Source organism: Papio anubis, chromosome 1 (genome assembly GCF_008728515.1).
Source record: "Papio anubis isolate 15944 chromosome 1, Panubis1.0, whole genome shotgun sequence".
Taxonomy (NCBI): domain Eukaryota; kingdom Metazoa; phylum Chordata; class Mammalia; order Primates; family Cercopithecidae; genus Papio; species Papio anubis.
In genome coordinates this window covers 65,335,702-65,352,454 of record NC_044976.1, presented here as the reverse complement: position 1 = coordinate 65,352,454, position 16,753 = coordinate 65,335,702, and the positions used below count along the sequence as shown (strand labels likewise).

Genomic DNA, 16,753 nt, shown 5'->3' with positions numbered 1-16,753 from the left:
TGGCATAAAAATAAGACATACAGAACAGAACACAGGACCCAGAAACAAATCATATACCTACAGTGAACTCGTTTTTGACAAAGATGCCAAGAATGTACACTGGGAAAAGACAGTCTCTTCAATAAATGTTGCTGGGAAACTGGATATCCATATGCAGAAGAATGGAACTAGACCCCTATCTTTTGTCACATTCAAAAACCAAAATAGATTAAAGACTTACATCTAAGACCTCAAACTATGAAACTGCTACAATAAAATACCGAGGAAACTCTGCAGGACACTGGACTGAGGGCAAAGATTTCCTGAATAATACCCCACGAGCACAGGCAACCAAAGTAAAAATAGACAAATAGGATCACATTAACAAGCTTTTGCACAGCAAAGGAAACAACAAAGAAACAACCTACAGAATGGGAGAAAATATTTGCAAACTACCCATCTTAGAAGGCACTAATAAATAGAATATATAAGGAGCTCAAACAACTCTATTGAAAAAAAGTCTAATAATCTGATTTAAAAATGGGCAAAAGATCCGAATAGACGTTTCTCAAAACAATACACACAGATGGCAAACAAAGTGCCCATCAACAGATGAATGCATAAAGAAAATGTGGTACTTATACACAATGGAGTACTATTCAGCCATAAAAAAGAATAAGATCCAGTCATTTGCAACAACATGAATGTAACTGAAGGTCATCATGTTAAGCAAAGAGTCAGGCATGGAAAAGACAAACATCCCATGTTCTCACTTATGTGTAGGATCTAAAAGTTGAAACAATTGAACCCATGGAGATAGAGCAGAAGGATGGCTACTAGAGGCTGGGAAGGTCGGTGTGGGAAAGGGGTGAGAGAGAGGTAGGGATCATTAATGGGTACAAAAAAATAGAATAACGCCTAGTAGTTGACAGCACAACAGGGTGACCATAATCAATAACTTAATTGTACATTTTTAAAGAACTAAAGGAGTATAACTGAATTGTCTGTAACACAAAAGATAAATGCTTGAGAGGATGCAGACACCATTTGCCATGATGTGGTTATTACACATTGCATGCCTGCATCAAGACATCTCATGCACTCCATAATTATATACACCTACTGTGTACTCACAAAAATTAAAAATTAAAACTAAGCATAAATAATAAGAGAATGTGATCATTCACTGTTGATATATGATAATACAAACATTAAAATAAAAAAGTATACTGCAATAAAACTATTTTCAACTATAAATTTATAATAATATAAATACTAAAATATAAACATAAAATAGGTGCTATTATCTTTCATTGTCAAAACTGAAAAGAAATTTAATAAAAAGAAATGTCTGACTTTCAGTTCTTCATTTATTTGCAGAAAGAAAAACCTCAATGGAGAACACTGCTAACCACTATATAAGTAAAGCATAAAACTGACATTTCAATTACAAAAATAAATACAAAAGCCAACAGACCATTTATTTTGGTACACAATTATGTGTTCACAGAACATATCGTATGTACAGAATTTCCATATGTAATAAAGTCACTCCATACTGCTAGCTTCAATGTTCCTATATATTGCAGGAATTACCTTGAGAAATAAGTGGTAGCTATTAAACATTTAAATGATGTATTAAAACATATTGCTATCACAAAAACTGTACTGGCCTGTGATGTTCCCTTGACTGCCTCTGACCTGCTGCTTGCCCTGAGATAGGTGCATACTTAGAATATAAAGTAAGTTTTTGGAGAGAATGCTAAAAAGAAATAAACAACAAAAAACTTCTATTTATGTAACTCCAAAGGGTTTCGTGTATGTTAAGTTGAAATGTGAAGAAAACTGAAATAAAAGAAATAAATATTTCTAGTGCTGAGTGATGTCACACTGCACATGAACTCATTAAACACACACACATGGCCAGGCGCGGTGGCTTCATGCCTATAATCCCAGCACTTTGGGAAGCCTAGGGCAAATGACCTGAGGTCGGGAGTTCAAGACCAGCCTGACCAACATGGAGAAACCCTGCCTGTACCACAAATACAAAATTAGCCAGGCATGGTGGTGCATGCCTGTAATCCTAGCTACTTGGGAGGATGAGGCAGGAGAACTGCTTAAACCCGGGAGGCAAAGGTTACGGTGAGCCAAGATCACATCATGGCACTCCAGTCTGGGCAACAAGAGCTAAACTCTGTCTCAAAAAAAAAAAAAAAAAGGACACATACACAGCATTCTTTCTGGAACTCACATGAAGTGAATAATCTGAAACAGCCTCTTTAAAAAAAATCTTCAGCCAGGCGCAGTGGCTCACGCCTGTAATCCCAGCACTTTGGGAGGCCAAGACAGGTGGATCACGAGGTCAGGAGATTGAGACTATCCCAGCACTTTGGGAGGCTGATGCAGGCATATCACTAGGTGAGGAGTTTGAGACCAGCCTGGCCAACACGGCGAAACCCCATCTCTACTAAAAAACACAAAAAAACTAGCTGGGCGTGGTGGCAGACATCTATAATCCCAGCTACTCAGGAGGTTGAGGCCGGAGAAACACTTGAACCCAGGAGGTGGAGGTTGCAGTGAGCTGAGATGATGCCATTGCACTCCAGTCTGGGCAACAAGAGCAAGACTCCGTCTCACAAAAAAAAACAAAAAACAAAAAACAAAAAACCAAAAAAAACCCCTTCAAGTATTATGTTATTGTAAGTATGACTTACTTCAGGACTTTCAAATGAAATGAAAAAAAAAAACAAAAAAAAAAAGTAAAATTTAAGTATAGAAGTTGTTTTCCCAAATTATTTTAAAAACACAAACATCAAAGTACTCCATTTTTGCTTTTTTTTTTTTTTTTAGACGGAGTCTTGCTCTGTCAACCCAGGCTGGAGTGCAGTGGCACGATACTAGCTCACTGCAACCTCCGCCTCCCAGGTTCAAGTGATTCTACTGCCTCAGCCTCCTGAGTAGCTGGGATGACAGGCGCGCGCCACGACGATGGGCTGATTTTTGTATTTTTAGTAGAGATGGAGTTTCACCATGTTGGTCAGGCTGGTCTCGAACTCCTGACTTTGTGATCTGCCTGCATCAGCCTCCCAAAGTGCTGGGATAACAGGCGTGAGCCACTGCACCTGGCCCAAAGTACTCCATTTTAATAAGCATTCCATTTTGCTTACTGAAAGTTTTAGGAGCAAATAAGCTTTTTATGTCAGTTACTCACTCTCGTTTGTTTTTATGCCTTTCACTGATATAAAATGGACGTTTAAAAACTGAATTATAAAGGTTAGAAAAGGGTTAAAGTTTAGAGCACTGAAAATACGGGGAAAAAGGTAAAAAAAACTGTTGAGACATTGTAAGTCACTTTTAAAACGAAAAAAAGCATTTGCTTTTTCCTTTTCTGGCTAGGCTTCTATAGACCAAACTGAAAAAATTGAGTAAACATATTCTTCTCACAGGAATAATGAAGGGTTCTCTTTCACAAACCAATGGGGTTACAATGGCGTTACTTAGTAGGCTGTCATGTTCTTATCACATTTTACACATGAAATAACAGTTCATTACACTGAAAGCATAAATTCAGCTATGTAACTTTACTAATAACCCACCTTTTTCATTTTCTTTGTATCTACAAATGCCAACTGGAATTTCTGCTTGAAACATGGAGCCCACCATAATCTCCTATTTTAAAAATAACATAAAACATTAGTAAGATCTAGTAACAGATTTTATATCCATTTTCTAGCCTTACCATCTTAGTAAACTGTTCCTGGTTTCTCTGTCATAAAATACAAAAACAATTAACTACCTCAGAGGTACCTTTGTGAAGATGAATGACAAATAATGACTGGATGAAAATATTAGTAATAATAATGAGGTGAAATGCAACATAAACAATAAATACAAACTTTACTTCAAAATATAGAGACAAAGAAGTGAATTCTGATAACTTCATTAGTAAGATAACTGCAAAACCCGTAAAAAACAAAGTCAAATTCAGATATTTTCAGAGTATCTACACTTAAGACAGTGGTCTTAAAATATGATCCCTGTATGAGCAGCATAGCATCAGTGTCACCTATGAAATTTTTGTTTTTTTGAGACAAGGTTTTGCTCTGTCACCTAGGCTGGAGTGATCATGGCTCACTGCAGACTCAACCTCCCAAGGCTCAAGCAATTTTCTCACCTCGGTCTCTGAGTAGCTAGGACTACAGGCACATGCCACCACACACAGCTAATGGAAAACTGTTAGAAATGCAAATGCTAAGGTCCCACCCCAGACCTACAGACCTACTGGAACTCTGGGGACAGGACTCAGTCATTGGTATTTTAATAAGCTCTCTAGGTGATTCTGACATACACTGAAGTCTGAAAAACAGAGCTTCAAGTTAAGAAAAATAACAAAAAGGGTTTGTATAAAGCTCAGCAGGGGCCAAATGAAAGAAACTCTAAACAAAATAGATAAAGCAGGTTATGGTTTGACTTTCATTAAAACAATACAAAATGAAAAACCTCCTCCCACAAATATAATTAAATAGGAAATCTAGTAATCAAATCTATATAGTCAAATCACAGATTAGGTGAAACTGGCTGTTCTGAAAAGCAACTGGAAACTACCACTGGTGAAATTTCACAATGCAAGGAGACCAAGATTACAGTACCCTCTTTTGTCTGATGGCTAAATGTTAAGAACACACTGACATTTTCAAAATTGGGCATGGAAGGTACAAAATCATGGTCTAGAAGTTTTGATAACTCTTAGGATTTGAAAAATCTCTCTCCTGCTATTATTACCCCACTGATGTGAGGATCTCATTTTATCCAGTAAAACTTCAAAGACATGCTTTATGTAATAAAGTTATTGCTATACCTAAAAGAAAAACCAATCCTTCTCATGATCAGTTTTCTAAAAGAATCAAACTTACAACAAATTTTCTCTACTCTTACAATGGAATTCTCTTTATGTCTTCTACTATAAAAAGAGTCCTTTATTGTCACATCTTGTGCCTCTTTTAATTTAACTCACCTATGCCTACCAAAGAACACTGTCACATTACTAACCCTGGCTGGGGTGCTTCTGAACGATCAATGCCTGGATCAATCGCAGGACAATTAAATTAGAATCTATGAATGAAGGCCCTGGTAGTCAGCACCTCTAAGTTACCCAAATGATTCTAACATAAAAACAGGGTTGAGAACATCTGGATTAGTATAAAGATAGGTACTTCCTTTTTCCTGTTCAGTTCTGAACATTTCTTTTCATCTGTTAATTTGTTGTATAGTACAGGGAAGAGAAGGGAAACAGCTTTGAAGATCATTATATGTAATGTTATCATATATGTAATTTTCCTTTAATCTTTCAAGCAAGCCCCATAAGGCTGACATTGTTATCCCTATACTACATGTAAGAAGAAGATGCTCAAAAATTTGATTTTCTCAGAAGCACACAATTACTAAGTTCTAGAGCTATAACTAAAATTCAGATTTGACTTCAAAACTGTTTCCCCTACCTTGTTTCTATAAAAACTCAATTTCGTAAATCTTTTTTTTTTTTTTTTTTGAGACAGAGTCTCGCTCTGTCACCCAGGCTGGAGTGCAGTGGCCGGATCTCAGCTCACTGCAAGCTCCGCCTCCCGGGTTTACACCATTCTCCTGCCTCAGCCTCCGGAGTAGCTGGGACTACAGGCGCCCGCCACCTCGCCCGGCTAGTTTTTTGTATTTCTTAGTAGAGACGGGGTTTGACAGTGTTAGCCAGGATGGTCTCGATCTCCTGACCTCGTGATCCGCCCGTCTCGGCCTCCCAAAGTACTGGGATTACAGGCTTGAGCCACCGCGCCCAGCCAATTTCGTAAATCTTTATAAAAAAAAAAAAAAAAAGAATCTCTGAACCTTGACAATTATTTACAACAACAAAATCACACTGAAGAAAAACAATCTGCATTTACTCTGGCCTACTTTATTACATAATTTTTTTTCTGAGAAAGGTGTGGTTAATTAATACCCTTTCTGAGTAAGGTATGGGTAATTAATACCCTCCAGCAATGAAGGTGTTCTACCTCTTAGCTTTTATTCTTGCATTTAAAAAAAAGCACTGAATGCTTAATCAAATACTCTACTGAACACTCCAGATTAAAAAAACAACATATGTTGAAGATACATAAACTTGAATATGTAGTGGGACAGCAATTTAAAAGGACTCCCATGGTTTCTAGCTTTTTTCATCTTAATTTCTGCTTACTGCAGGAATCAGATTAAAAACAGGATGAAAGAACCCTTGCCCAAATGGGCCACACAAATAAACTTTTGTGATTCTTGTTTTCTGTCTTGAGTTCCATCATTTGCTCAAATTAACACATACTGCACACTGGGCTAATATTGTCTCTCAACAAAAATAACATTCTTTCTTTTATATAAATGATTTGTTTTAACCAGTTCTACATAAAAAATTTTTTTGAAGACATGGGGTCTCACTAGGTTGCCCAGCCTGGTCTCAAACTCCTAGGCTGAAGTGATTCCGCCTACCTCAGCCTCCCAAGCTGGGACAACAAAGGAAAACATCATTGCAACCAGCTAATTCTACATAACATTTTGACAGATTTTCCTAAGAGCTCAGTTCTTTTACAATAACTTAAAATTCTTTAACTGTATGATTAATTATATGCTATATATTTTATAATTAAAAACTAATCTCAATATATTATCTTTAAATTCATTTCAGAAATTAAGTTGTATATCGTTATGAAGAAGCCAAATCTGTTTCTTCACACAATAAGCTTACCAGTTATAAATGTCAACATTAAATTCAATCATTTGGAGAATTTTCCTTTTATAAAGTAATACAGAATGAAAAACTTACAAACTACTAAACAAAATTTACTTAACAAATATCAAAGCCTCCACAATTGCTTTCCATAATATTGAAATATATATATATGATACTTTTTACAGGGCAACAAATGCCTAATTCAGCACTACTTCAGGACTAAATCAGAAATGTGGATTTTTGTTTTATTTTTTGTTTTGTTTTATAAAATGAGACAGGGGGCCAGGCATGGTGGCTCAAGCCTGTAATCCCACCACTTTGGGAGGCCGAGACAAGCAGATCACGAGGGCAGGAGATGGAGGCCATCCTGGCTAACATGGTGAAACCCCGTCTCTACTAAAAAAACACAAAAAACTAGCCGGGAGTGGTGGCGGGCGCCCATAGTCCCAGCTACTTGGGAGGCTGAGGCAAGAGAATGGCATAAACCCGGGAGGCAGAGCTTACAGTGAGCTGAGATCCGGCCACTGCACTTCAGCCTGGGTGACAGAGCGAGACTCCGTCTCAAAAAAAAAAAAGAGACAGGGTCCCGCAATGCTGCCCAGGCTGGTCTCAAACTCCTGGGCTCAAGCGATCTGCCTGCCTCAGCCTCCCAAAGTGCTGGGATTACAGGCGTGAGCCACCACACCCGGCCAGAAATGTAGATTTCTAATCTTAGTTTGAGTGCCGACTTCCTCAACAAAATCCAATCCTTTAAATTCATTTTATTTTATAAAAAGATAAATATATCTCTAACCTAGATGTGTTAAGGAATCTGAACATTTACCAAACATTTAAATGTCATAAAAGGGCTCACATCGATTTTATCAATATACATAGTAAAAAATAATTACACTAGGCTTTTAAAAAAATATTAATTTATCTAAATTTTGGGAAAATATTGTTCTAACTACCTTTTTCCAGTCTTCTGATGGAATGTAATCTTCATCTTCTTCAGATTCTTCTTCTACTTCACTGTCTAGAATAAATAAGACACCAATACTATAAAATGACTGCTTAAGCTGTCTACATCTACAAATTATTTTTACATCTACCATCAAATATTTGGATATGCTCAAAAGTATCTAATGAATTAAGCCAAGATATTTCTAACCAAATAATTAACACCCTATCACTTAAAAAAACAAAACCAAAAAAACCATTAACTTTCTATGTAACTGTATTCTCATGAAATGATTTCCTATAAAAACTTATGGGAAAAAACCGATTTAGAATAAAGATAATATTACCTTACTACATATTTCATGACAGTTTATTTTTCTTCAAGTGTTTTTCTTCTTTTTAAACTAGAGAAATTTAGGTGTATTTATCAATATACCTAAAAAAGGCTAAGAGGCAAAGAAAGTAAAAAATGGAAACTAAGGGAAAGACTATGAGAAATAAAAAGATGACCATGAAACAAACATTTAAAAACAGGGCAAGGAAAAAACAAATACAACTGAAGTCAAGCAGTACATGACACAATTACCATAGTATATTCACTAACAACAGGGACCGTGCATTACTAAACTAATAACTTCCAATAAAAATCCATTTACTGTTGAAAAGAATTTCAGACTAAATGAATTTAAAGACCAGTTTAAAAAATGAGGATTTTAGGTAATACCTAAAATAGTAAAAATTATATTCAAATATTATCAACCAGTAACACTTACTTGTATCAAAATATTTACATCGACGTGGGCGGATAATTTCCTGGGCATCTTGAGAAGCAACAGATTGTGATGGATCATCATTGGAAGACTGAGTTTCATCCTCCTGACCTGATGAATCCTTTATATTCTCCTCCTGAGGAATAATAAATTTAATTTCTTTAAGATGTAAAGAAAATGGTTGCAGATGAAAGGCCACAGCATATAAATTTTGTTCTAATATAAGCAGAAGACTAAAATGAATATACTAGATGTAATATCGTATTCTGGGTTGGATCCTGCAACAGGAAAAGTACATTAGCAGAAAAACTGGTATAATTCAATCTGCAGTTACTAGCACCGTACCAAGATGTTAACCTCAGCAGAAGCGGATCATATAGGAACTTTCTATACTAGCTTTAAAAGTTTTATAAATCTAAAATTATTTCAAAATAAAGAAAAATAAACACAAACTGCCAATTAGCCTTCATTATTTAAAAGCAATAGCATTTTTTTTGAAAGCTGGTATAAATGGCCAGGTGTGGTGGCTCACGCCTGTAATCCCAGCACTTTGGGAGGCCAAGGCGGTTCATGAGGTCAGGAGATCGAGACCATCCTGGCTAACGTGGTGAAACCTTGTCTCTACTAAAAATACAAAAACTTAACCAGGCGTAGTGGTGGGCGCCTGTAGTCCCAGCTACTTGGGAGGCTGAGGCAGGAGAATGGCATGAACCTGGGAGGCAGAGCTTGCAGTGAGCCAAGATAGCGCCACTGCACTCCAGCCTGGGTGTCAGAGCGAGACTCCATCTCCAAAAAAACCACACAAACAAAAAAAGAAAGTTGGTATAAATAAATTAGAATAAGCACTGGAAAAAAAAGACCTGAAACGAGAAGACCAAACTGTTACCTCTCAGGAGCAGATTACAGGGGATTTCCAATTTTTATGTTATGTATTTCTGTAATATCTTAATGTTTAACACTTTTAAAATCAGGAAAAGTAAAGATTATAAAAACAAGTAATCAAAATGTATTAAGGAATTTTAACTTCAACAAGAATAAAGACTACAATCTTAAATATATGTATGTACACTTACTTTATTTTCCCCACTACAGCCACTGTTGTCATCATTATCAGCATCTTCATCATCTTCACCTTCTTCTTCCTCTTCCTCCTCTTCCTCATCTTCTTCAGGTAGTCGAACAGTACTACCATAACCATAAAGGCTGAGAAGTTCATGAATTGGCATGTCACCTTCCTAAATAAATAAAAATAAAAGTTAATTTCTGAATCAGTGATATTTCTGATTCCCAGGCTATAATCCACAAATCTGTGGAGTATTCATTCTATACTGAAGAATAAAAGCTGTATCATGAATTCTCAGATCATAAAAAAGTAAAACTGAAAATATTTCTGAAACCCATGAATATCCCAATCTTTTTAGTATTTCTATAAAATTAACCAATTCCAATTGCTGACAAGATTTTTAAGTATAATTAAAAAGTAGCCTTGGTCTAACATGGACTATTCTTTTTGCAATCAATTCAATATATGCACAATGACAGTTAACGCTATGCATGGATGCCCACTCTTAATAAGAGTACCATACTTGAGGGTGGAGAAATAGAACGAGAATTAGACTATAAATTAAGTTAACAAACCCAGAAAGGCAGATGAAATTCAGAGCATCCAGAGCTCAGCCCGAACACATGAAAAAAACAAAACAAAACAAAAAAAAACCAGTAGTAATATACAGAAATGATAATGGACTACATTAACCATATATTCTTTTCTATGGTTATCTCCATTTACACATAAAATTATCTCATGCAATCCTTACCATCTATCATACCGACTTGTTATATTATTTCCATTTCATAGATGAGAAAACAGAGGCTGACAGCTTAAGCATTTCTTCAGAAATCACACAAGTTACAAGGAGTAGAGCCAGATTTAAACAGTCTAACTCCAAAAGCCCATATTCATATCAATACACCACGGTGCCTTGGCCAGGGACTTCCCTCAATCCCCACAAAAATCAGACCCTCTGTGGATGCAAAAGAAATGTCCATATGCAATGAAATGAGATCAGCTTTCTATACAAACTACTCACTCTAACCAGTAAACAAGAAAACAAGAAATGCACAGCATCAGGGAAACGTTAACAGAATTCTGATTATAAAAAGAAAATTTAATCCAAATCATGTGAATACATTATACACTCATGCACACCCACATACAATGCACGTGGTCTGAAGCAAAACAGTCAAAAAATCATCAGTTTAGAAGCTAGAAAAAAAGGGTAATCATGAATAAGACATGGTTCATATTTCTCCAGCAGTCATGGAAAGAAAGAAATAAGTCTAGCTAGTGTGTTAAACACATTGCTACAATGGGTATCGGTAAATCAGACTGGATTAGATGACACAATTAACCTCCATCACTCAAAATCCATGTGAGAAAAAATTAATGATTATAATTTGAAAAGATTTTCTTATGAAGAACTAGGAAGAAGGCATCATCCAAAACTTCTATCTCACATTACAAATGGATATTCTGGTTATGAATGAGTTTGTGAATCTATTTCTGAAAGATAAATCAATTCCAAGACCCCTAATGATTTGCAGAAGCTACAACCTGAAAAAGTGGTAACTTTATCAAGGCAAGGTATTGCCCACTTGGGTGCAAGTGATTTGCCCACCTTGGCTTCCCAAAATGTAGGATTGGAAACGTGAGCCACCGTGCCCAGCATAAAGCTAGTTTTATACACAAGAATAACAAATAGCTGCCATAAAGTGTCTTCTATGTGTCAGGCATTTGTGATAGGTGCTTTGATTTCAGTCTTTTTTTCTTGCAACAATGAAAGCAGTGTCAAAACACACAATTCCATTAAATCTGCACTGATAGAGACTTTATTATAATACCCAGACCTTCTAATCTCAGGTCATTTAACTTTGCTTAGGCTCACACCCTGCACCCCAAAATCAGAAGCAAGTTTAGCAACTGATCACTATTGTGAAGAAAAGCCACTGAAGTCACTAGTATGAATAAGGGCCCCAAAAAGATAAAATATAAGCGTAACAGTTTGCAACTAAAATTTACATAGGCCTTAAGAGTTCATGAAAAACTTGTTTCATTATTTGATCCTCAAAACTATCCTGTTACTACTACCTTTAATTTTTATAACTGTGTTATAACTAATCCTTTGAAACCACACAGCTAATTACACAGTCGTGCTCTATTTTGAACTCATCTTCTGACAAGATCATGGTACTTGGTTCACTCCAAAAAAAGAGGTGTATAATCAACCAAATAAATGCCCTCAGGCTCTCTACCATTGGTCTGTCTTAAGGGCATCCGAATTACCTTGAGGGTTTACTAAAACGGGCTGCTGAGCCTCACCCAAGTTTCTGACCTAGTAAGTCTCCAGTGAAGCCTGAGAACCTACAATTAAAAAAAGAAAAAAAAAAAAAAATCTCAGGTGATGCTAATGCTGCTGGTATGAGACCACCTTGGAAACCACTAATCTCACAGGTCTGGATGAGATACCTGCAAATCACCTTATCCAATGGGAGGTAATAAAGCTTGAACATTAACTTTAATAAAGCTTATCATATGACATATGATATCCAGCTCAAATATTTGTCAAAAGGATAGGTGACATACTAACTACACGGAGAAAAAATTTTTCTTTTTTAACCATTATCAAGAATGTAGAATGTCTGACAATCATAGTTAGATTAAGGTTTTTCCCTCTTGGATATACAGATGAGAAGTGTGACTCACTTTATAAAAATTCATTTCTCAGGCCAAGCGCAGTGGCTCACGCCTGTAATCCCAGCACTTTGGGAGGCTGAGGTTGGCAGAACACTTAAGGTCAGGAGTTCAAGACCAGCCTGGTCAACAAGGCAAAACCCCAACTCCACTAAAAATACAAAACAATCAGCCACAGGCATGGTGGTGCACACCTGTACTCTCAGCTACTCAGGAGGCTGAGGTAGGATAATTGCTTGAACCCAGGAAGCAGGGGTTGCAGTGAGATGAGATCATGCCACTGCACTCCAGCCTGGGTGACAGAGTGAGACTGTCTCAAGAAAAAAAAAAGGAAAAAGGAAAAAGAAAAAAATTCATTTCTCAAAGAAAAATTCTCCAACACCTCCAATATTGACTAAGCAGAGAACAGAGTCAAAAGTGGCCTGATCACACTGCATTTAGAGGGGGAATGCTTGAATTACAATCGTAATAGAACTGGCACAGATGGAGAAAAATCATTCAAGTCACAGCAAATGACAAATGCACAGGTACAGAAACAAAAATGAATAATCCAGTCACCCTGATTAGAGCAGACATACCATTTATAGTAACTAAAAAAAAAAAAAGTATCATTTCAGAAGGCTACACATTACTGAAAGATCAGTTATAGATTAATGAAAGTGAGGATTACTATTTTTAACTACTTTCTCTAGTTCTATGTAATTTTTAAAGGGATCTGTTATATTCCTGACTCAATTTGAGCATACTGAATGGTTACTAACACTATGGAAGTATTTAGGGGAAATTACACACACAATAAAACACTCAACATGAACTTAGGCAGGGGAAGATTTAGTTTGCTTGCCAAGCAGACTGAGCCAAGTGGGAATCCACTGCTATCATTCACTACACATTCACCTGTATTATGATCAGAAACTAAATGAAATTAGTGGTTGTGGAAAAGAAAAAATTTAAGAGACGCAACAGGATTCAACCAGGGATTAGGAGAGATGGAGGTCATGGTGATGCTGAATCCCTGGTTCCATATATTCCTTGTACCCAACTACACATTCATATTCCTTCTAATAGTTTATTTTTACACAAGGTTATTTTTAGATGGGTTTTATCAAATGTAAACAAAATATCCTTACTCAATCAACAAAATGCTTACTTATGCTGGGCGCAGTGGCTCACACCCGTAATCCCAGTACTTTGGGAGACTGAGGGGGCAGATCACTTGAGGTCAAGAGTTCAAGACTAGACTGGCCAACATGGTGGAATCCCATCTCTATTAAAAGTACAAAAACTAGCCAGGCATGGTAGTGCTGGCATGTAATCCCAGCTACTCAGGAGGCTGAGGCAACTGCTTGAACCCAGGAGGCAGAGCCTGCAGTGAGCCGAGACTGTGTCACTGCACTCCAGCCTGGGCGACAGAGTAAGACCCTGTCTCAAGAAAATTTTAAAAAAAAAGAAAAAAAAAAATGCTTACTTAATAGTATTAAACTTGTAACTCAGCTGTCACCCAATATCAGGTGAGTAATATCAGCTTAGTAAGCAACAAAGAAAAAATCACCACCACCAAAAATACAACTTGAAGCATGACAGCATAAAAAGTCTCTTATTTAATCTAAGGTAAAAGTGAAAATCTTGCAGCAAACTCTGGGCTACAACTACAATAAAAACCAGAATCAATTTTGCTGAGGAATCCTGTTTCAAATTGCAATAGCATGTATTTGTGTTCCTGCTTTGTGCTAACTGAAGTACTTAAAGATTTAGCAAGCATAAACAAGCATCACATAAGGATTATTTATTTCCCCTGCAAGCCTCTCCTACTCTCTTCTACTTCTGTACTTTGAAATGTTCTTTCTTCCATTCCAAACATTTATTTTCCTTGAAAGTTCACCTCCTGGACCACAGCAGCTGACATAATTGGAATCACTGTATTCTCTGGCCATATATTTGGAGTGGGCACATGACCCACGCTTGTCCATACTTTGTTTCTGGATTTTTATCAACAGCAACTTAAGAAAGAAGCACAGACTATCTCAAGAAGTAAATATGGGAGACCTACAAACTGACAGCATCATATGAAGAAAGTTGGTCTGAAAAGAGAAGTCAGGTGAGTCAGCTGGGACATGGTGGCTCACGCCTGTAATCTTAGCACTTTGGGAGGCCAAGGTAGGCAGATCACTTGAGCTCAGGAGTTCAAGATCAGACTGGGCAACATGGCGAAACACTGTCCCTACAAAAAATACAACAAGAATTAGCTGGGTGTGGTGGCGCATGCTCATAGTCCCAGCTACTAGGGGGGCTGAGGCAGGAGGATGGCTTCATCCAGGGAGGTCGAGGCTGCAGTGAGCCAAGACTGCACTGCTGCACTCCAGCCTGAGTGACAAAGTGAGACACTGTCTCAAAAACAAAAAGAGGTAAACCATGTAGACAAGCAGAAATAGAGAAAATAAATTCTGGTGGCACTTCAGTCCCTGGGGAGCAGATATATCCCTCCTTTAATGAAATTCCATGAGACTTACATGAAATTCTTCATTTTGTCTAACCTAGTTTGAGGTTAGACTGTGTGTAATCTAGTTACAGACAGATTTCTGTCTCTGCACCCCCAAATTTCAATGCTATAAACAGTAATGATATGGTGTAACACAAATATTCTGTTATTTCCCTCTGAAAAAAAGACTTAAGGATGAATAAAACTTGGCCAAAAGTAGTACACTGTTATACCAGGGCCTGTCAGCCACCTGTTCCAGAGAATTTCTCATTAGTTTATATTACCAAAGGCTACATTCTACCAGTTACTCAAGGGCTTACTTCAATTTAAATTGAAACATCACAATAAAGTGGCACAGTGTTTTAATCCCATTCACGTAAGTGTTAAAAGAGTATAAAAAGGGGAGAACAGAGTGTAAGAGAAAATTATGTGTCAAGTTGTAAATTTTCAGTTATAGGTCAGGGACTTTTTTGAATCTTATGAATGACATTAACTACTAAGATTTATTTTGTGTTTATTATGTGCCAAATATTATGTTAAGTGCTTTAGATATATTATTCTTGTAATAACATCTGAAGTTTAACAATCTTAAGTAACCTATCCTAAGTCACAAACTGAAATAAGAAGTAGAGCTGGATTACGAACCTGGGCAGTTTAACTCACTGCTTTACACTGCCCTTCTGTACATATGCGTATATACTGCCTTCTTCAAAATCTAACATCAGGTTAAGTATACAGCATCCTGTTATAATGTGAACTAAGAGGGCTGATAATCTGTGAGAAATAAGGAAAGTGAGCATAGTACATGATAAATAAAAATACTGGAATGTAGCCAGGCACGGTGGCATGCACTTGCAGTCCTAACTACTCAGGAGGCTGAAGCGAGAGGAAGGCATGAACCCAGGAGTTTGAGGGTGCTTGAGTTATGACTGCACCACTGCACTCCAGCCAGCATGACAGAACGACACCCTGTCTCTAAAAAATTAAATTAAAAAAAAAAAAACAAAAAAACAGGAATACACACTGTATTTGCAGATTGTACTTTAAGAAATGAGTTGTTTTACACTGTAACAAAAGGAGGGGCAATCATGTCTGCATAAGCTAAAGGAAGGCTGGCTGAAGGTGGGAGAAATTGACTTTTTAAAAGATAAACTGACCAGGCTCGGTGGCTCACGCCTATAATCCCAGCACTTTGGGAGGCCAAAGTGGGAGGACTGCTTGCACACAGGAGTTCAAGACCAGCCTGGGCAACAGAGCAAGAACCCATCTCTACAAAAAATAAAAAATTAGCCGGGCATAGTAGTGTGCCTACAGTCTCAGCTATGCAGGTGGTGAGGCAGGTGGATCGCATGAGCCTGGGAGGGTGACAGAGTAAGACCCTGTATCAAAAAGGATAAACACCATATACTATATCTCAAGTTAAGTCTGCTCTAATTTCAAGACAATAGGGTAAAGTTATCAAACACCAACATATTATAAGGTTGGAGTGGCATCCAACTCCTAGCTGCAGAAGAGGTGCTAGTTCCTAGCTCCTTCTCCCTCACATCAGGAGGTTAGTCATTAAGAAATGGCAGATGCTGACCTTCAAGTCAGGGCCATTTGATGGATGGAGATAGTACTCTTCTTACACCTGTTGTACCAAAACTGACTTACCAATAAAATGCTAATGAAGATAGGAAGAAGAGGCTGATTTCCAGCCAAAAAGGCCTAAGGGACCACATCCAGACTGAACTAGAGAGATGGTTCCTAAGGTAACCAACCTCTTGGGGCTGGGGCTTGACTAGAAGATACAACCATATAGGAATGAAGGCAGTGAACTCTTCTTTATAATCCTCACACTGAGATTTCTTTTCTGTCTATATAATGTGTGTATACTTCAATCTCTCACATTTTAATCTCACATTTTAATTATTCTCTAGCTCTGGAGATTCACTGGATGGAACACATCTGGTACTTTAAAAGTATATATTAAGTACTGATACTGTTATAGTGTGATTTTTATAAAATATATCTAAATACATGAAGATACAATCTAGATCTTTCTTTTCCCAAATGGACTGCCACAATTGTGCCCATTTAGTGTC

General features: G+C 37.2%; 1 protein-coding gene across 16 annotated transcripts in view; it reads right to left on the bottom strand.

Moving 5' to 3' along the window:
• The window catches only part of MIER1 (MIER1 transcriptional regulator), a 63,600-nt gene that overhangs the window by 20,364 nt on the left and 26,483 nt on the right, over positions 1-16,753 (bottom strand). For all 16 annotated transcript variants that reach the window (XM_031669648.1, XM_031669649.1, XM_031669675.1 and 13 more), the window contains 4 exons: positions 9,513-9,674; positions 8,443-8,575; positions 7,681-7,745; positions 3,576-3,648 (listed from right to left, as the gene is read on the bottom strand). In XM_031669648.1, coding sequence (XP_031525508.1) covers positions 3,576-3,648; positions 7,681-7,745; positions 8,443-8,575; positions 9,513-9,674 — 433 coding nt within the window. The remainder of the gene's footprint in view (positions 1-3,575; positions 3,649-7,680; positions 7,746-8,442; positions 8,576-9,512; positions 9,675-16,753) is intronic.